Genomic DNA, 22,131 nt, shown 5'->3' with positions numbered 1-22,131 from the left:
CAACTTAACTGAGTTTTTTTGAAAAAGTAATAAATAGGATTGATGAGGGCTGAGCAGTAGACGTGATCTATATGGACTTCAGGAAGGTTTTTGACAAGCTTTCTCATAGTGGACTGGTTAGCAAAGTTAGGTTACATGGAGCATGCAGAACTAGCCTTTTGGACACAGAACTAGCTCAAAAGTAGAAAAAAAGGTGGAAGTTCACTTTTCAGACTGGAGGCCTGTGACGAGTGGTGAACCACAAGGATCAGGTGCTGACCCCACTACTTTTCGTGGATGTGAACACAGGAGGTATAGTTTGTAGGTAACACCAAAATGTGACGTGTCGTGGACAGCAAAGGAGGTTAGCTCACAGAATATGGGATTTTCATCAGATCGGCCAATGAGTGGCAGATGGAGTTTAATTTCTTTTTAAAACATGAGGTGCTGCATTTTGGAAAGTCAAATCAGGGCAGAACTTATACACTTATTGGTAAGGTCCTGAGGAGTGATGCTCAACAAAGAGACCTTACAGTGCAGGTTCATAGTTCCTTGTAAGTGGAGTTGCAAGTAGATAGGACAGAGAAGATGGCATTTGGTATGCTTGCCTTTATTGGTTATAGCATTGAGTATAGGAGTGAGGAGACCATGTTGCAGCTGTACAGGGCATTAGTTAGGCCATTTTTGGAATACATTGTGCAATTCTAGTCTCCCCCCTATCGGAAAGATGATGTGAAACTTGAAAGGGTTCAGAAAAGATTTACAAGGATGTTGTCAGAGTTGGAAAATTTGGGATATAGGGAGAGGCTGAAAAGGCTGGAGCAACTTTCCCTACAGCGTCAGAGGCTGAGGAGTAATCCTATACAGGTTTATAAAATCATGAGGGGCTTGGATAGGATAACTAGACAAGATCTTTTCCCTGGTTTGGAAGAGTACAAAACAAGAGAGGATAGGTATAAAGTGGTGTTGGTGGTGGTGGTGGGGGAAAGATTTAAAAGGAACCCAAGGGGCAACTTTTTCACGCAAAGGGTGGTGCGTGTATAGAATGAGCTTACCAGAGGAATTGATGGGACTGGTACAATTGTAACTTTTAAAGGGCATCTGGTCATATATATGAATAGGAGGGCTTTAAAGGGATATGGACAAAATGCTGGTAAATGGAACTTGATTAATTTAGGATATCTGGTTGACATGAACAAGCTGGACCGAAGGGTCGATTTCTGTGCTGTACTTCTCTATGACTAAGCAGATTTTGCAAATAAAAAATGATTGAATATATTCCATGCTTGACAAATAGCCTTTAGAATAATGCTACCCAGCCTTTTCCTGATTTCATGACTCAAGATAAGGTACAGGAATCAGTGAATGAAGCACCATCGGAGTTGTTGTAGTGGCTCAGAAGTTCCTCCAATCTCCCCTTTCACAGTCCATCACCCACTTGACACCAACCAGGCTCTCCCACATCTAGCCCTTCACCAGTCTACCCCCTCTCCCCCCATGCCTGCCTTCCTCTTTCCAGCTGCCCCTGCATACCTCCTCACTCCCATGCCCCAGAGTTTAGTCATCTGATCCAATATCTTATGTGACTTGGAGTCATGTTTTACTTTATAATGCTGATGCGAAATGCCTTTGAAATACAATGAAAGCAGTTCAGCAAGTTAGAAAAACAGGCTAACACAAAGATTAAATATTTTAGTTTAGATATATTCATTTTTTTCTCCTTGTTCATAATTGAAGTGCGATTTTTGTCTAACCAAGCTACTTAAATAACAAGAAAGCGATACACAATATAGAGTAGGAATCTAAAGCAAAAATCTCAAAGGAACGAGATTCTTGAATGTCAAGGCAGAATTATTGGCTTTTCAAACGTCATTCGTGATCTGGTACAATTGGCTTCCTCAACACGAAATAGAAATTCAGTGAACAGAAGCTGAAACATACTTAACTAATGCACTCAGAGCATGGTCTTCATGCTGGGTAGGAGTAGAGAACAAGGAGCTGGAGCCAATCTCATTCCATACTTTGTTTCAAACTACATAAGTTTAGAAAATTCAAAATGCTTTGCTAATTCGGGCAAGATAAAATTACCTGTTGAATCCAAAGCACTGTGGGAAATATTAAACATTCGTACTAGCAATCTAACAATGTGAACTCCTGATATCCTCTTGTCAAAAGTACGCATCAGACGATCCTCATTTTAATAAAAGGAAAGCACAGTGGAGGCAAAGGAAAAGATTAATTGCATATTGGCAAATGGACAGGAAACAGCGAGTGGGGATGTGGGTTATTTTCAGGTTGTTAACCTGTAAACAGGGTTTCATAGGGATCAGTGCTGGGATCAAAACTTGTGCAGTCTGTTAACGACTTGGAGGAAGGAAACAAATGTACTGTAGTCAAACTTGCAGACAACAAAAATAGGTGAAAAGGCAAGTTGTGAGAGATAAATGTTAACAGAGAGATATTGATAAGTTAACTAAGTGTGCAAAAAGTTGGCAGAGCATAATGTGGAAAATGTGAAGTTGTTCGTTTTGGAAGAGCAAAACAATTATTATTAAAAAGTATTATTTATATTGAGAATACTGCAACACAAGAATTTGGAGGTACCATGCATGAAACATAAAACTAGCATACAGATGTAGCAGGTTATGAGGAAGAACAATGGAATGTTAGCCCTTATTTTAAGGGAGTTGAAGTAGGAGTAGGAAAGTCTTACCAAAACTTACAAAGTGCTGATGAGACCACATCTGGAATACTGAGTGTAGTTTTGGTCCCTTATTTACGAGAAGGTATCATTTAATTGAAAACAGTTCAAAGAAGGTTCGCTCGGATGATTCCTAGTATGGAGAAACTGTCTTATGAGCAAAGGCTAAACAGGTTAGGACTTTACTCATTTTAGAATATTGAGAGGTGATCTCATTGAAACAATAAGAATTTTTAAGGGGCTTAACAAGGAAAATGCTGAAGGATATTTCTCCTCAAGGGAGAGTCTTTGACCAAAGGGTACGGTCTCAGACTACGAGGTGCCAATTTAAGACTAGATGAGGATGAGATTCTTTTCTCAGAGGGTGAGTGTTTTCAAATTCCTTCCCACAGGGTTGTGAGGGCAGAGACCTTGTGTGAAATCAATGTGAAGATAGATAAATTCTTTATCAGTACAGGAATCAAGTTTTATAGGAAAAAGGCAGGAAAGTGAATGCGAGGATACTTGGATCTGCCATCATCTTAATGAATGGTACAGGAGCTTCGAGGAGCTCAACAGCCTCCTCTTGTTCCTATTTCATATGGTCAGACCATTCTGAAACTTAGGTATTATCACAATATTGGTATGAGATGATTTATCAGCTCAACTTCTGTACAAGCAAAACTAATGTCATTTACAAAATACCGTGCAAGAACTGTAACAAACATGACATTGGGCAAACAGACAGAAAGTTAGCCACCAGGATATATAAACATCAACTAGCCACAAAACGATATGACCCTTTCTCACTAGTATCCTTACATACAGGTAAGGAAGGACATCACTTCGACTGGGACAACACATCATCCAAGGACATGCCAAACAGAGACACACACACGAGAATTCCTAGAAGCATGGCATTCCAACCAGAACTCTAATGAATAAACACATCCAGTTAGACCCCATCTACCACCCTAAACGACATCACCAACCTAAAGAAATCAAAACATATAAATAGAAAGCAGTGCTTCGTCCGGAGGCCCACTGAAGCTGTACCTAGTAGGGTGATGAAATGTCTGGAAATGAACCTTCCAGCTCAGTGAGCAAACCTACATCCAGTACAAACACCCCACACAGTAGGCACATAAATACACACCAGAAGACGTAGTCGATGCTTTCCGCTCAGTCATGTAAAGCCCTTATATGTTTATAATTTAAATTTTAATATTTCACTAATTGTAATATTGTAAATACTACTTCAAAGTTAAAAAGAAACATCACTTATTTGAAATGTCAGCAACCTCTTCATATGCAAAACTTCTTCAGAATCTAATAACTTCGGTCCAAATTTGAGACAAAGAGGATGGGGAATAAAGATCATCAACGTGCTGATTGTTTAATTTGTATTTTTTTTAAACTGAAAGTCATATTCACAGCAGAGATATAAATGAAGAGATAAGTGGGAGCACTGACTTGCAGTATAAAAGCTGAGTTCAACATTCATTTTAAACAATATTCTGTTTATGATGAACTTGCAACTGAGACCACACATGGAGATAATTATGCTGGTATCAAAGATATAGATCAGCACTTTAAGCTTGGTATTTAGACATTAAAAATCAAAAGTTCATTTATGGACACTGGCAAATGGTTTAGAGGGGCACAGCAACATGTTTCGCCCAAAACACTCACCAGTGTTGTCCACTTAACAATTCTTTAGCAATGTTTTGGTTATCTTTTGTTCTTTCTCCAGGTACCTGTATTTTATCTGATTATGCCACGGTGCAGAACTTTGGAATTTTTTCTACATGTGCAATACTGTTCCAACTTTTCATGATGCCAGAGATAGAGCAATGATAAAGTGCAGAAGGCTTCAACTTCACAATATAGCTTTTTCAATGTTCAAGTGCAAAGACAGCTTTCTTAACAATTCCTGAACAACAATCTGAGTTATTTGCTAAACTACAAGTACAGGAGCAGAAACCAATAACTAGGTTCCACAAGACAGCCAAATTCATAAATGTGGAGTGGTTGCAATCATCAACCCAAACTTTTCACCTACACAGAGATTAATGTTTGCAAATACAGAACTCAGAAATATTGTCTCAAGGCTTTGCAGATATTTCTATAAGTAGGTAATTATTGGCATGGTTGCATATACAGTTTTTTATAAAAAAACCTTACACTTTAAAGAAATACGATCATGGTAACCTGGACATCTAGAATTGTTTTTCAAACCTGCTTGGATCGACTGGTCTAATCATAAAAGCATTAATGCCACTGAAAACTAAATTTTGTATAAAGCTAATTAAAACCAATTATTTTTACCTATGAATTAAAAGCATGCAAGTCTCAAACAGCAGTCCAACTTGAAGTATCCAGCAGGATGGCACACAACTAGTTAGACTATATGACACAGTAGCAGAATTAGACCATTTGGCCCATCGATTCACTAGCTTGATCTGACAATGAATGACCAAAGCAGTTGCTTTAGCTGTTTAAATGTGCATTCCTTGCACATAAAAGAATGGAGATGAAAGCCATACTGAGGGTAACAGCCAGAGTGAAAGAGACTAATAGCTTAACTTGAAACAATGCCAAAGGGAGAGTAGAGTGTGGTAGTTGAACAAATTCAACTACACCAAAATACTGTAGTGAATGGACAATCGTGATCTAAGTGGCTGGAAATTTGAAAATACTGTCAAGTGAAGTAGGGAAAAGAATTGGAAAATACAGAAGTAAATAAGTTTTGGACAGGAAGGGGATAGAAGGATGACAGGAATTGAACAGAAATGGTCTTATAATGAATATGACGGGGAGCAACCCAGACTTATGAAATGGTAAGGTTATGGGTTAGGGTAAGGTATAAGATCTGATATACATGATATCACACAAGAAAAGATGGATTTCATGATAAAGAGTATGGCATTAACATAATAATGGTTTCATTTCCTGATTACTTACATTTCCTGAAGCTAAACGATGAACATAGCATGCAGACGAGCTTCAATACCTGATATGTAGAGAGATGCCCACTTAGCTGCAGCAGAGAAACATTACAAGATATCTTCAGTATGTCAGGGAAAGGTGATTGGAAAGCCAAAAAAAAAATCAGGGTAAGTCGCGACCTTTCTCCTTCAACAATTCACTTTCTGTAAAAGACTGCACATATCAAAGCTTGACCAGCTGCATAATTCAACAGATCTCGTTTATTTATAGGCAAAACATGACTTGAAAGCTACTACAACCCTTAGAACCAAGCATTTCACCACATCCTTTGCTGAAGATATAAGACTATATTGAACCATTGCTCCACAGGTAATGACAAACGGTACTTGGTCTACCAAACTGAAAGAAAACTCTATATCAACTAAGACTAATCCTGCTCTTGTCTGACATCAGACATTTTTAAGCAGGAATTGCTAGACAGCTGTTTAACTGACACTAACTACAATTTCCCTCAATCAATTAGGAAAACAGAATGAAAGAAAAACGAGTCCACATCTTCCACTATTTAGTTCTCTACCTAGTCATCCTGAGAGTTGCATCCTTGAACGGTCAATGAGGACAAGAGTGGATTCAGGTCTGTTAAACAGCTTACATATGAAATAGACAAGTTCAATAAATTAACATAAGGCTACCAGCACTGAATCAGCACTGTCTACAGGAAGGGAAAGAGAAGAGGAGAAAACCAAGGAGATTGAAAATAAGTGTGGATGCCAAATACTTCAAAGAATGCAGTTCATTGGATTACAATTGGATCTAAATTGCAAACAAATTCATTCCAATCATTTAGTGAAGGCAGCCAAACCTTCTTATCCAAAAAAAAGTATTTGCGCCTCTCAACATTCATCACTGAGTTTTGAAGAATAAAAACAAAAAACTGCAAGACACATGTGAATAGCATTCTTGTTATGCTTAGCAATTCAGGCCAATATCAGTTCACTTTAACTCAATCCAAACTGGCACAGATGTTATGTTGTTCCGTGTACTCTAGAACTGACACGCTAATTTTAACAAATTACTTATGTAAATAGTTCAAATTCATCAGAAGACCATTAAACACGTATTTCTGGTAAGATGGCCTTTATGCTTGGAAATTGTCTGTTGTTGCTATAGGACAGTAAGGCTTCACCATTATGTAATAACAGTTTCTGTAATTATTCATGTATTGTTTGAATTAAATGAAATATTTCAAAGCTCTTAACAAAATGCAGCCAAACTTTGACAATGACAACTTCACTAAAACATGCACTGTCAATTTCTAAATATATTAATAATGCCCTGTACTTAAAATCACATGGATTAAACCTGGTTTAGCAGTAATAGGCACAGTAAAATTAAAATCCAGAGAAACTAAATTCTCAACAATGTAAACAACTTAAAGTAGTTTAGAATATCAGGAACACCTTCCAAACTCTGAAATAGTTGACAAAATGCCAGGGAGAAACGAGCCTCATCTGTGGTGAGGAACTCACCTCCTGTCTCCTCAATGACAATGCACCATTTACAAGGCACAAGTCAGAAACATGATGGAGTACTCCTCACTTGCCTGGTGTGGTGTAAAATTATGTCCCAATACATGTGTGAATCATAATGTAACACATGTATTGGGCCAAGCAGTGGAAAAATTATGTCCCAATACATGTGTGAATCTAACCAGAATGGAGGTGTTGCTTAGTCCCATGTGAATCTTATTACACACCTCCCCGTGTGAATCTTCTTATCTGTATGTAACCAGAATGGAATGTGTTTTTTAGCCTTGCTATATCTGGAAAAGAGTATATCAGCTGGAAAAGTCTCCAGTTCGGTGAGTCTGCTCCGGGGTTACGTTTAACCGCCGAGCGTGGGTTGTTGGCAACCGCTCTACGAGAACTGACGGCTCCCAGTTCCGGTAACATGTAGAGTGAGTATAAGCCAGACCCGTTGTAAGTATGAGACCTGGTTGTGGCGACGCTGCGGGGAATAAAATGCTCATATTCTAGCAGACTCGCCTCTTGGTCGTTTGTTCTGTGTCAGACTACTCTCCTACGAACCTGACCTTGAGAATTTTTTAAAACATTTGGCGCTGCGAGCAGGGTCAATCGCAATTGAGGAGAGATTTTGATACAGAACAATGTTTTGGAAAAAGACTAAGAAACCAGAAGAACAAACTGTGAAGGTCCCGACCGTCCCGGGATGGCATGGATGTGGGCATGTACGTGGCAGTTTGTTTGAGAAATGGTGGGGGGGGCGACCGGAGGAACCCCAGGGTCGCTGCTGTCCACCCTTGAGAGGATCCCAGTCCTGCCGAAGAACCCCTTGCCTGGGGTACAGCGGAGGATGTGGGCATGTCCAAAAAGCTGAAGCGGAGTTAACAGAATTGAATGGGATTGAACTGAACTGAACTGAGTGGAACTGAAGTGAATCAAATTGAACGGAACAAAATGGAACTGAGCTAAATTGAATTGAAATGAACGGAACTGAATTGAACACAATTGAATTGAACTGAACAGACCTGAACTGAGCTGAATTGAACTACACTGAATTGACTGAACTGAAATTAACTGAAACGAATTGAACTGAATTAAGCATAATGTAACACATGTATTGGGCCAAGCAGTGGAATGTGGTGTAAAATTATATCCCAAAACATGTGTGAATCATAATGTAACACATGTATTGGGCCAAGCAGTGGAAAAATTATGTCCCAATACATGTGTGAATCTAACCGGAATGGAGGTGTTGCTTAGTCCCGTGTGAATCTTATTACACACCTCCCCGTGTGAATCTTCTTATCTGTATGTAACCAGAATGGAATGTGTTTTTTAGCCTTGCTCTGCTGTTCACATGAATGTTTATATCTGGAAAAGAGTATATCAGCTGGAAAAGTCTCCAGTTCGGTGAGTCTGCTCCGGGGTTACGTTTAACCGCCGAGCGTGGGTTGTTGGCAACCGCTCTACGAGAACTGACGGCTCCCAGTTCCGGTAACATGTAGAGTGAGTATAAGCCAGACCCGGGAGTCTGCTCCGGGGTTACGTTTAACCGCCGAGCGTGGGTTGTTGGCAACCGCTCTACGAGAACTGACGGCTCCCAGTTCCGGTAACATGTAGAGTGAGTATAAGCCAGACCCGTTGTAAGTATGAGACCTGGTTGTGGCGACGCTGCGGGGAATAAAATGCTCATATTCTAGCAGACTCGCCTCTTGGTCGTTTGTTCTGTGTCAGACTACTCTCCTACGAACCTGACCTTGAGAATTTTTTAAAACACCTGGATAGGTGAGACTCCGCAACAATACTTCTCAAAGCTCCCCCCAACACCTATCACCTAGAAAGCCAAGAGCAGATAATGCACGGGAACATCATAACCTCCAAGTGGCCTTCCAAATTTCTCACAATCCTGCCTTAGAACTATACTGCCCATCATATCCCACTATCAGAGAGTCAAATTCCTGGAACTTGCTTTGTAAAAACACTGTGTGCTCCTTCAATCTAAGACTACAGGAATTCAAGAAGATAGCTCATCACCATCTTCTCAAGTGCAATTAAGGATACTCAAACGCTGGCCCAGCCAGTATGTTCACATCCTTGGAAATTTAATAGCCAACTAGATTCAATGAGAATTTCTTGAGCTAATGCTTTATACAAGTTCAGCAAATAATCTTAACTCTGCAGGTCATAAATTTATTTATGAAATCCAGAACACCCAGGTGCTTTATTAACGGCTTTGAAAAAAAATCCTTGGAGTGGCAGAATAAATTATGTGCAAATGCTCCTCAGGTCTCTTTCTTTCACCCCCTTTACCAGTGTACCATTGAATCTCTTCAGACCAAAATGTATCATTTGCCAGAGTTACATGTTTTCTGCCATTTACCTTTCAAATTCATCAACCTTTCTACATCCTTTTGAAACTTATGTCATAATCTTACCAAATAGAGAGGCTCAAGGAGTTAAATGGCATATATCTGCTAAAATTTGTATGAACACTACTTTCAAGTTTCACAACGTCTGTAAATACTAAAATTGTCACCTACATCTTCAGTCCAAGTTCTCATAATGAACTTTGTACACCACCTTTCAGTCTGGAAAATAGCCATTTCCTTCAATGTTTATTTCAAACCTTTAACCAATTTTCTTTATGTTGTTACTGTCCCTTTCATCCTGCTATTTCTCCCTTCAGCCTATCGGCATCAGATTTTCTAACAATTCTAACACCTTATCAAATGTCTTTTGGATGTCCACTTTCATACCAACTGCATTGCTCTCTCTCACTTGGTTTGAAAAAAACTCAAACTGGCCAACATAATTTACCTCTAACAATAGTGTGATACATTTGATAGGAAGAATGAGGACGGATAATCTGACCGAAACCGTAACTGTTTTTTTTTTCAAAAAGGGTGCACGTAACAAACTTTTAAAAGTGCTAAGTTGAGAAGATTATTAAAAATGGCATAAGGAATCCAGGATTTTACAAACTTACTTGTATTTAGTTAATCTGTTATATTAAATCTTTACAAGATACTGGTTAGGCCTCAGCTCAGTTTTAAAAACACAACTTTAGGAAGCATGTCAAGACCTTAAGATGTAGGAGCAGAAGTAGGCCGTTCAGCCCATCAAGTCTGCTCCATCAGCCTCTACAATAAAGAATTCCATGGAATCACTGTATTTTAAGAAAGAAATCCTCCCTGCCTCAGTTACAAATGGATGACCCCTTATTCTGAGATCATGCCCTCTGGTCTTAGATTCTCCCAAGGGGAAACAACCTTGCCGCATTTACCCTGTAAAGCTTCCTAAAAATTACATAGAACAATACAGCACAGAACAGGCCCTTCGGCCCACGATGTTGTGCCGAACATTTGTCCTAGCTTAAGCACCTATCCATGTACTTATCCAATTGCCACTTAAAGGTCAATGATTCTGACTCTGCCACTCCCACAGGCAGCACATTCCATGCCCCCACCACTCTCTGGGTAAAGAACCTACCCCTGACATCCCCCCTATACCTTCCACCCTTCACCTTAAATTTATGTCTCCTTGTAACACTCTGTTGTACCCGGGGAAAAAGTCTCTGACTGTCTACTCTATCTATTCCCCTGATCATCTTATAAACCTCTATCAAGTCACCCCTCATCCTTTGCCGTTCCAATGAGAAAAGGCCTAGCACTCTCAACCTATCCTCGTACGACCTATTCTCTATTCCAGGCAACATCCTGGTAAATCTCCTCTGCACCCTCTCCAAAGCTTTCACATCTTTCCTAAAATGAGGCAACCAGAACTGCACACAGTACTCCAAATGTGGCCTTACCAAGGTCCTATACAGCTGCAACATCACCTCATGACTCTTGAATTCAATCCCTCTGCTAATGAACACTAATACACCATAGGCCTTCTTACAAGCTCTATCCACCTGAGTGGCAACTTTCAAAGATCTATGAACATAGACCCCAAGATCCCTCTGCTCCTCCACCTTACTAAGAACCCTACCGTTAACCCTGTATTCCGCATTCTTATTTGTCCTTCCAAAATGGACAACCTCACACTTGACAGGGTTGAACTCCATCTGCCACTCCTCAGCCCAGCTCTGCATCATATCTAAGTCCCTTTGCAGCCGACAATAGCCCTCCTCACTATCCACCACTCCGCCAATCTTCATATCGTCTGCAAATTTACTGACCCACTCTTCGACTCCCTCTTCCAAGTCATTAATAAAAATTACAAACAGCAAAGGACCCAGAACTGATCCCTGCAGAACTCCACTTGTAACTGGGCTCCAGGCTGAATATTTACCATCCACCACCACTCTCTGACTTCGACCGGTTAGCCAGTTCTCTCTCCAACTGGCCAAACTTTCCATTATCCCATGCCTCCTGACTTTCCACATAAGCCTACCATGGGGAACCTTATCAAATGCCTTACTAAAATCCATGTACACTACATCCACTGCTCTACCCTCATCCACATGCTTGGTCACCTCCTTAAAGAATTCAATAAGACTTGTAAGGCAAGACCTACCCCTCACAAATCCGTGCTGGCCGTCCCTAATCAAGCAGTGTCTTTCCAGATACTCATAAATCCTATCCCTCAGTACCCTTTCCATTACTTTGCCTACCACAGAAGTAAGACTAACTGTCCTGTAATTCCCGGGGTTATCCCTATTTTGAACAGGGGCACAACATTCGCCACTCTCCAATCCCCTGGCACCACCCCTATTGACAGCGAAGACGAAAAGATCATTGCCAACGGTTCTGCAATTTCCTCTCTTGCTTCCCACATAATCCTAGGATATATCCCGTCAGGCCCGGGGGACTTGTCTATCCTCAAGTTTTTCAAAATGCCCAACACATCTTCCTTCCTAACAAGTATCTCCTCTAGCTTACCAGTCCGTTTCATACTCTCCTCTTCAACAATACGGTCCCTCTCATTTGTAAATACTGAAGAAAAGTACTCATTCAAGACCTCTCCTATCTCTTCCGACTCAATACACAGTCTCCCACTACTGTCCTTGATCGGACCTACCCTCGTTCTCGTCATTCTCATGTTTCTCACATACGCATAAAAGGCCTTGGGGTTATCCTTGATCCTACCCGCCAAAGATTTTTCATGCCCACTCTTAATCTCTTTCTTCAGCTCCCTCCTGGCTATCCTGTATCCCTCCAACGCTCTGTCTGAACCTTGTTTCCTCAACCTTATGTAAGCCTCCTTCTTCCTCCTTACAAGCCATTCAACCTCCCTTGTCAACCAAAGTTCCCTCACATGACCCCCTCACATGACCATCTCTTTCCTGCCTGACAGGTACATACATATCAAGGACACGTCATATCTGTTCCTTGAAAAAGTTCCACATTTCAACGGCATCCTTCTCTGACAGCCTATGCTCCCAACTTATGCTCCTCAGATCCTGTCTTGCAGCATCGTATTTACCCTTCCCCCAATTGTAAAACCTGCCCTGTTGCACGCACCTATCTCTCTCCATAACCAAGGTGAAAGTCACAGAATTGTGGTCACCATCACAAAATGCTCACCCATTAACAAGCCCATCACTTGTCCCGGTTCGTTATCAAGTACCAAATCCAATATGGCCTCCCCTCTGATCGGACAATCTACATACGGAGTTAGAAAAGCTCCTGGACACACTGCACAAACACCGCCCCGTCCAATCTACTTGATCTAAAGAGCTTCTAATCAATATTTGGGAAGTTGAAATCACTCATGACTACTACCCTGTGGCTTCTGCACCTTTCCAAAATCTGTTTCTCCACATCTCTACTGCTACTGGGGGGCCTATAGTAAACATCCAACAAGGTGACTACTCCTTTCCTATTTCTGACTTCAGCCCATACTACCTCCAAAGGCAGATCCCCCTCGAACTGCCTTTCTGCAGCCGTTATACCATTTCTATACCGTTATACCAGCCGTTATACCAATTCTGTATGTTTCAATAAGGTCATCTCTCATTCTTCTACATTGCTAGTGACTGCAAGCCAAAACTACACAACCTCTGATTAGGAGAGTCTCTCCATACTTGTGGACTGCCTCAATGCTCACCTAACCATGCTCAGATGCGGATCAAGCACCTTTATAGAGTACATAACGGAGACTGACACTATGGTGTCAACATCTCTGTTACTTAGATGCAAAGAGTCTAACAGAACTACTCACAGCAAAGAGAATTTCTGAATTTTGTAGCTAATACCCTCATTCAACCAGACCAGGAAAGAAATGTTGCATTAATGCAACATTCCTTCACCATGCACAAATTGAAACATTTACGAGTGTTCCATTCTCTGTATAATTCAACAACATTGAAAGCTAAAAAAAAAGTTAAAAAAAGAGAATGAAGTGAGGGAATCATGGTTTGGAAAGTATTAAAAAGTCTCTAATTAAAGAAATTGCTGGAAATACTCAGCAACTCAGACTGAGAAAGAAAGAGTTTTAGTCAAGTTTTCAACTGAATTACAGTTTATTAACCTAAAATGTTAACTGTTTCACTCTTCAGATGCTACCTGACTTGCTACAAATGGCATTTCCCTTCCATAGTTCAAATTTTTAGCATATGCTGTATTCAAGCACAAAGTATTTCTAAATATTTTTAGATTACAATACTAAAGCTAACACAAGTTTACCACTGAATACATTGTTGCACCTTGTGAAAAGCAATAACTCTTTATTGCCACAGTTTACACATAAAAAAAATTGAAACTATACATCTGAATGCTGTTAAGATAGATATGGTCATTTGTGACAAAGGTCTAACAGCTTTCCACATTGCATAAATTTCAAAAATATAAATGGAGAGAGTAGACCATTTGGACTCTTCAGCTTTCTCTGTCATTGACGGATTCTCACAAAAACACCAGTTTTCTGGCAGATCACAATCAGAGACCAAAAAAACTTAATTACATAGCCTTCAGTACATTCATTGGCTGAGCATTATCATATGTGTAATTCAGCACACACTGCCATAAAACCATGGTTTGCAAGAATTCATTGTACTGATAGAGGTGACACGGTCAGTTATTTCCAATATTAGGATGGAAAATTTTTGACAAAATTAAAGAGAGTCCAGTAAATCATATTCAATTTAGCTTGTTCACCATTTGGTCCACTTTCATAATTATTCAATGCAAACCAATCCAAAACTATTAGATAAAGCAAAAACTGACACATTTGCATTGGTAGAGTGCTTTTGTTAGAGCAGCATGTCAGAACCTTGTGGAATCCTTAGTGCAACAGATTCTGTAGGAATTGCCTGGGAAATTGAAACTTATGATGTGCAATTCCCTTATATCAGCATCCTTCTGAAAAAGCTCCTTGCTGCCAGAGTTCTGAGGTACTCATTCAGTTAAATTTAACGCAATAAAGGAAGAGTTAGAGGATTAAAACCTACTCCCGCTGTGCTGCCATTTATTTTTTAACTAATTCATGGTAATGTGAGTTTCACTGTTAGGCTAGCATTTATGACCAATCCCTAATTGCCCTCAAGAAGGTGGTGGAAATCTGCACCGCCGGTGTCTATTCAGTATAGATACACTGACATTTAAAAGCACAGAACACTATTTCCTACTGCAAAATGACATTAGTTTCTAGGAAGACTTCTGCACTGTTGAATCTGTGGATTTCTCGACAAGCTAATGGGCCCATGACCAGCAATTTCCAGCATAGAAGTCATCTAACAATAAGAGGTAACATTTAATCTGATTGGGGTCAGAGATAGAACTTTCAACACTGATTGGATATCTGAGCCAATATGATGTTGTGGAGTTGTGTAAGGTGACAAAGATAAATATTTGAGCACTTTATCTAGCTGGACCAGACTGCAAATAAAAAGAGAAAGAATAATATAACAAAGTAGCATTGCAAACATATTATACCACATCTATTCAGGATAATATACACAGAACTTCTCCAGTTCTTGTAAGTTAAGCGAGACTGTGCTTACTGCAAATCACAGGAATGAAATAAAAAAAAATTGAACCATATATCAGGTCCATATGCAATTACATGTGCCTTCAACAACCTCAGGACTTTACAGCCAATGAAGCATTTTATTCCAAGGACAGAAAATATTCACCACTAAACAATAATTATCCTACTCAGAGAGACACTCAATTAACAAATGCATGTAATACTGCCACATTGGAGGCAATGGAGGAGGAATGAAACCCACAAGTCAACTATATACTCCCCCTTGTTCACCTCTTCAAAAACAAAACCAGAAGAATCAATCCAGATTAGTTTGGCTGCAACTTATCTGTGGTTCTATAGCGGTAGACGAGACAAAAAACATGTTTAAGCCACAAACTGCTGCAAATGCTAATCTGAAGACCCCGATTCCAATAATAATCAAGTGAAATATCACAATTTTGACCACCAGCAGATAACTACCCAGCTCGATTGTGATAGCTGAACCAACATCTTATTGTGCAAGATAACAATTTTTGGCAATCTCATTTTGATTCTACGGTGTGAAATATAGTACTTTAGCATTAATAGTATGCCATGTTTTTAATGAGATATTAAAGAAACAGAACAATCTTTCTTTCAAAAGCTGACTTGTGTATTAAACAGACCACTCACTTAGGTTTGAATATGAAGTATCAAATTACACTCCACAGATGGAATCTTATCCACTACTTAGAAGTAATTTCAAAGGTAAGTGTTCGGGAAATCCATGAAAGTGGTATGCTGGGCTGTCTACATGACAGCCCTTACCTGAGTGATCTCACCAAAGGCAGACTGATAATAGCAAAACCCATCTGCCCAGAAGGGACAGATTGTCAATGATAGGCAACTAAATACCTACCTGGGGACTTCACAATGATAGTTTTGCAGCTGTCGCCAGATCTTTGTTAAGTTTGCGTTGGAAAGGCTCTTGCTGCCTCATCAATAGCATCCATCCCTCCTGGTGGTGCTGCCAGCTGCCCTTAACCTTAGGTGATTCGACTGGCCTTCCACCCAGCAAAACCTGCTGATGTCCTGATTTGGATGAAGTGCTAAAAGGTGCCTCTTAACTGTTAAAATCACACAAGCTGGTTGGGAGTCAAACATCAGGGTCAATATGACTCCAATGTCTAAGAATCTTCTTTGGCGGCATCCTGCCCTATATTATTGCTTTTAAAATTAACGTAATAGTAGCCTCTCTAGAGCAAAGCACGCTTTTGTTTCAAATTGGGCTTGCCTTCAATTGAGTAGTGTGGATGATATAATTACATAATGCACCTTCCCGTAACTCCAGGTGCAATGAAACGTACAACAACATGCCATTTTTACTGCGTACTGGTTTCCATTCTTTGTTAGTCTCTCATCACATTTAGAAATCTCCGAACAAACTTGCTGCTGTTTATTACATAAAACATTCATGTAGAAAATACACCATGGTTGGAAAACAGGAGGCAAAAGACGTCCAGCGCGTAACACGAAGAGGAATATCATCATCTTTTGAGAAAGCTTTGAAAGGAAAGAGAAGTGTCAATTTGAAGTCACTGAGGCAGGCAGTGCTTGCCAAGTGGGACTAAAGGGTTCGCCAGTGTGAGCTTAAAGATGGCAGGATGTCTAGGTTCACAAGCCAAAGGATATAAAATGCGATATGGAGATCTGCAAGATTAGAGAGATGGCACGCAGCAATAGCTGAGGGGGAATTTCAATATACAATCTTTCTAAAATTTTGTGTCCCTGTTTTGCTGATTCTTCCACTGGAGGGCACATAAACATCCCAGTTTAACATTTACATGAACGCAGGAAGTGAAATTGCTTTGAATAATCGCTGACTACCATTAAATAATTATAGGAGGTGAAATGTGTTGCTGGAACAGCGCAGCAGGTTAGGCAGCATCCAGGGAACAGGAGAATCGACGTTTCGGACATAAGTCCTTCTTCAGGCCCTCCTAATTATAGGAGGGCCTGGCTAGCACAATCACACAGAGCTGGGTGATATGGAGAGACTTCAGAGGATGGAGAGGTCAATGTTGTCAGAAACTGCAGACAGAGGAAGAATAATTGACCTTTATAGAATCATAAAGTGCCATTCATGATTTTGTAAAGCTCTACTACACTGTGGCATTGTTGACAATTTGATTGGAGGGATTGAAATAAGGAGTTCCAGAAAAGATGAATATGATTGTGGAGGCATTGACATGTTCAAGGACTTTGAAGGGGACTGTAAAGATGTGATAGTGTGTAGTTTAGAAGGACAGAGGTTATGTATGGGTTCTTTTGAGTAGCAGGTGGTTTTCAGGGAGACTCATGAGGGGAGTTATGATATAAATGTGGTGGTGAAGTGGAAGCAGTGGGATAATATTACAAACGGACAGATTACATCAGAATGGATGGTCTCATCCTTGGTGACAAAAGGGGTCCACAGCTCCCTATAATTGATTCAAGGAAGGAAGGGCCACACAGAATGACTATTAAAGAGAGATACAACATCGTGAAAAAAGAAGTCAGTCATCACTGCATAGCACAATGATCTTGAAAGAGTGATTAGTGCTGGCAGAAGAGAGAGGAGCTCTCACAAGATCTGGTAACTAACAAGTAAAAGAATGGTCCAAAACAATTGTGTGCCAAGCTTACAAACTAAACATTTGAGTGAGTGAAAGTGGCAGCTCCAGCTGGAGTGAAGGAACCAAAAGTGAAGGTAGACAATATGTGCAGGAGTAGGCCTTCTACCCTTCGAGCCTGCACCACCATTCAATATGATCATGGCTGATCATTCTTAATCAGTATCCTGTTCCTGCCTTATCTCCATAAACACTACAATAACAACAGTACAAGAGACAACATTTGATCAATCACTATTCTCCTCTTTCCAAAACAAAGCACAAACATATGGATGCGATGAGGGTTACAGGGAGTAAGAGACCTCTCAATTCTTATAATAAAATTACTCAAGCTTCAAACTTGGATTGAGAACCAATCGTCATTCTCAGACAACTGAAAAGATCACAGCCACAGTTCTGTAAATTAAGAGATTAGTTGAGTGAAAGTGGCAGCTCTAGCTGGAGTGAAGGCATCAAAAGCGAAGGTAAGCGAGTGACTGAGCAGATTGGACAACTGAAAAGATCACAGCCACAGATCTGAAAATTAATAGATTAGTTGAGCTACGTTAAAACAAACCAATATTTAATGCCTAAATATTTAATCCTGTATGATCAGCCTTCTCATACTTAGGAGCAACATTTTGGCAAGTCACATTTAAGCAGTTAGAGTTGCCAACAATTCAAAATCATTTACAGAGTCTGGAGAGATCATTTCAACAGGATATCACTTCCACTTATCAAAACAAAAAAAACACTGCGTACCTTTAAAAATCTAACCTCACACACAAACCTTATTCACTCAGTTTTAAATAGACTTTGGCAGAACCCCAGACTCTGAAGATTTGACTTGACTCTACTGACAACACTGGAAGGAAAACAGCCTTTGGGCAGGCATTGGGGGAAGATGGTGCGGGGGACAGATCGAAGAGTGACATTTGGCACTATACTGGTTTCACACCAGAGAGAAGGTCAAGCAGACATAAATTCTCACAGCGGGCACGGGCAGACCCGCTCGCGCTCGCAGAGGGCACGGGCAGACCCGCTCGCGCTCGCAGAGGGCACGGGCAGACCCGCTCGCGCTCGCAGAGGGCACGGGCAGACCCGCTCGCGCTCGCAGAGGGCACGGGCAGACCCGCTCGCGCTCGCAGTGGGCAAGGGCAGACCCGCTCGCGCTCGCAGAGGGCACGGGCAGACCCGCTCGCGCTCGCAGTGGGCACGGGCAGACCCGCTCGCGCTCGCAGTGGGCACGGGCAGACCCGCCCGCGCTCGCAGTGGGCACGGGCAGACCCGCTCGCGCTCGCAGAGGGCACGGGCAGACCCGCTCGCGCTCGCAGAGGGCACGGGCAGACCCGCTCGCGCTCGCAGTGGGCAAGGGCAGACCCGCTCGCGCTCGCAGAGGGCACGGGCAGACCCGCTCGCGCTCGCAGAGGGCACGGGCAGACCCGCTCGCGCTCGCAGTGGGCACGGGCAGACCCGCTCGCGCTCGCAGTGGGCACGGGCAGACCCGCCCGCGCTCGCAGTGGGCACGGGCAGACCCGCTCGCGCTCGCAGAGGGCACGGGCAGACCCGCTCGCGCTCGCAGAGGGCACGGGCAGACCCGCTCGCGCTCGCAGAGGGCACGGGCAGACCCGCTCGCGCTCGCAGAGGGCACGGGCAGACCCGCTCGCGCTCGCAGAGGGCACGGGCAGACCCGCTCGCGCTCGCAGTGGGCACGGGCAGACCCGCTCGCGCTCGCAGTGGGCACGGGCAGACCCGCTCGTGCTCGCAGTGGGCACGGGCAGACCCGCTCACGCTCGCAGTGGGCACGGGCAGACCCGCTCGCGCTCGCAGAGGGCACGGGCAGACCCGCTCACGCTCGCAGAGGGCACGGGCAGACCCGCTCACGCTCACAGAGGGCACGGGCAGACCCGCTCACGCTCACAGAGGGCACGGGCAGACCCGCTCACGCTCACAGAGGGCACGGGCAGACCCGCTCACGCTCACAGAGGGCACGGGCAGACCCACTCGCGCTCACAGAGGGCACGGGCAGACCCGCTCGTGCTCGCAGTGGGCACGGGCAGACCCGCTCGTGCTCGCAGTGGGCACGGGCAGACCCGCTCACGCTCGCAGAGGGCACAGGCAGACCCACTCACGCTCGCAGAGGGCACGGGCAGACCCGCTCGCGCTCGCAGAGGGCACGGGCAGACCCGCTCGCGCTCGCAGAGGGCACGGGCAGACCCGCTCGTGCTCGCAGAGGGCACGGGCAGACCCGCTCGTGCTCGCAGAGGGCACGGGCAGACCCGCTCGTGCTCGCAGAGGGCACGGGCAGACACGCTCGTGCTCGCAGAGGGCACGGGCAGACCCGCTCACGCTCACAGAGGGCACAGGCAGACCCGCTCACGCTCGCAGAGGGCACGGGCAGACAGATGGATACACATACAGATATTGCCAGATGAGGAGCGTGCAGATGCTGGTGCTCATACTCACCCTGCTGTACCATAGGCTGATCTGTGTCTGCGACAGGAGTGCGAACACCAGCCTCCGCGAGTCAGGCTGGATGTGAAACGGCTTCTCCGAGCCCTTGAGGGGACACAGCAGCCTCCGGGGCCAGCCGCTCAAGAAATACATGGCCGAGTGCTGGAGACCCAGTCAGTCACAAAGACTCCAACTCAGCGCTAAGCGAGGTCTCCGCTGGTGACAGGCAGCCGGGGAATTTCCCTTTCTTCCTCCGCCGCCTCCTCTAAAGGAAATTATTCTCTCTATCTCTTCCCCCTGTGAATCTCTTAGTCGGCAGTGCTTTACCAGTGAGTGAAGCCAGCGGCGGCGAGGACGCAACGTCGCCCAAGCTGCACACTGACTCCAGAACCGGACTTCAACTGCCCACCCGCCATCTTGTCTCCAGCTGATGACGCGGCGCCGGGGAGGGAGGCGGGGCGTCAGTGGAGAGGGGGGGGGTTGGGCCAGTCGGAGGGAACCCGGATGTCGTGCATCCGCAAAACCCGGAGTGTGGATCAACCCTGCTCCCCCATGACTTCCACACAAACTGAGAAATCGCGGATTGGAGTGTGGCACCCGTCTGAGGGGGAACGCCAAAACCCGGAGAGTCCATCTTCCAATACCATTCAGTTCCTTAATGTGCGCCTGGAACTCATTCCATCTCTCTATCCGCCCCCCACCCCAATAAAATTAATGTGGGAACTCCAACTCTTCTCCCTCTGCCTCATTTAATCAGATTATAGGTTGTTATTAAGCTGTTGACACATTACTCACACTATTTGACATTCTTGGTCACCTGCAGAGACTTATCATTCGACATTCCATTCACATCATTTGTATGATATTTTTGATTTCTCTGCCCATAAATTCTGTGTTGTTGTGCTTCATCTCACTTCATCTGACCAGGGGCTGTGCTCCGAAAGCTTGTGATTTCAAATAATATAACCTGGAATATAACCTGGTGTAGTGTGATTTCTATCTTTCTCACCAAGATTGATATCAACTTTAATTGGTGATGTTAAATGCAGCTTGCTCTTGTTCCATAAGCCAAACTTTGTCAAGGTTTCTGAAAACAACAAATGCTGGCGATCACAGCAGGTTGGACAGCAAGCTAACATTTCAAGTCTAGATGGCTCTTCATCAGAGCTGAAATGAAGTATGCAGAGGACAGCATTTATTAATCCTGATGAAGGGCTTTTGCCCGAAATGTTGATTTTCCTGCTCCTCGGATGCTGTCTGACCTGCTGTGCTTTTCCAGCACTACACTAATCTTGACTCAGCATTTATTAAGGTTTTGCCTTGCCCTAGCCCAAAACCTATAATTTCCGTTATTTCTTTTCTATTTCTCGTCATGACTTGTCAACATCCCAATATTGAAAATTTCCCATCTCTCACTGCCTTTGCAAACTATCACCCCCATCTCCATTCCTCTCTAAAGTGCTTGAACATAGAGTCATAGAGTCATACAGCACAGAAACAGACTCTTCTGTCCAGCCAGTCAATGCTGAACATAATTCCTAACTAAACTAGTTCCACCTTCTCGCTCCTGGCCCATATCTCTCAAATACTTATCCAAATATCTTTTAAATGTTGTAATTGCATCCACATCCACCACTTCCTCAGGAAGGTCATTGCTTATGCAAACCACCCTCTTTGTAAAAAGAACTGCTCTCATGTGTTTTTAAAATCTTTCTCCTCTCATCTTAAAAAAGTGCCCCCAAGTCTTTAAATCCTCCATTCTAGAGAAAAGGCATTAATTCTATCTGTACCTCTCTTGTTTCCACCTATTAAATCAATGAGCGCATATATTTGCAACTCCATCTTGAACTACATTTGGACCATATCTGTTGGGGATACACAACCATTAAGACCAACTCTTAGGACATCAAGCTGATATTAGTGCCTCAATTTATGGGCTGAATTTTCTCCAGCCACAGTATGAGGGAGATGGAGGCGTGGAGCCTAGAAAATAAGGCATCCCAAT

The 22,131-nt window shown here is 42.9% G+C and overlaps 1 protein-coding gene across 1 annotated transcript in view; it reads right to left on the bottom strand.

Moving 5' to 3' along the window:
- Window positions 1-20,548, bottom strand: part of ric1 (RIC1 homolog, RAB6A GEF complex partner 1) — a 218,438-nt gene extending 197,890 nt beyond the window's left edge. The window contains exon 1 of the mRNA XM_043715245.2: window positions 20,139-20,548. Coding sequence (XP_043571180.2) covers window positions 20,139-20,279 — 141 coding nt within the window. The 5' untranslated portion in view covers window positions 20,280-20,548. The remainder of the gene's footprint in view (window positions 1-20,138) is intronic.
- Window positions 20,549-22,131: the final 1,583 nt, after the last annotated feature.

The sequence above is a fragment of the Chiloscyllium plagiosum genome, unplaced genomic scaffold (assembly GCF_037043375.1).
Source record: "Chiloscyllium plagiosum isolate Xiang-an unplaced genomic scaffold, Cpla_swu_hap1 HiC_scaffold_2, whole genome shotgun sequence".
In the NCBI taxonomy this organism is placed as follows: domain Eukaryota; kingdom Metazoa; phylum Chordata; class Chondrichthyes; order Orectolobiformes; family Hemiscylliidae; genus Chiloscyllium; species Chiloscyllium plagiosum.
The sequence above is the reverse complement of the archived record's forward strand: the minus strand, read 5'-3'. Positions and strand labels throughout refer to the sequence as shown.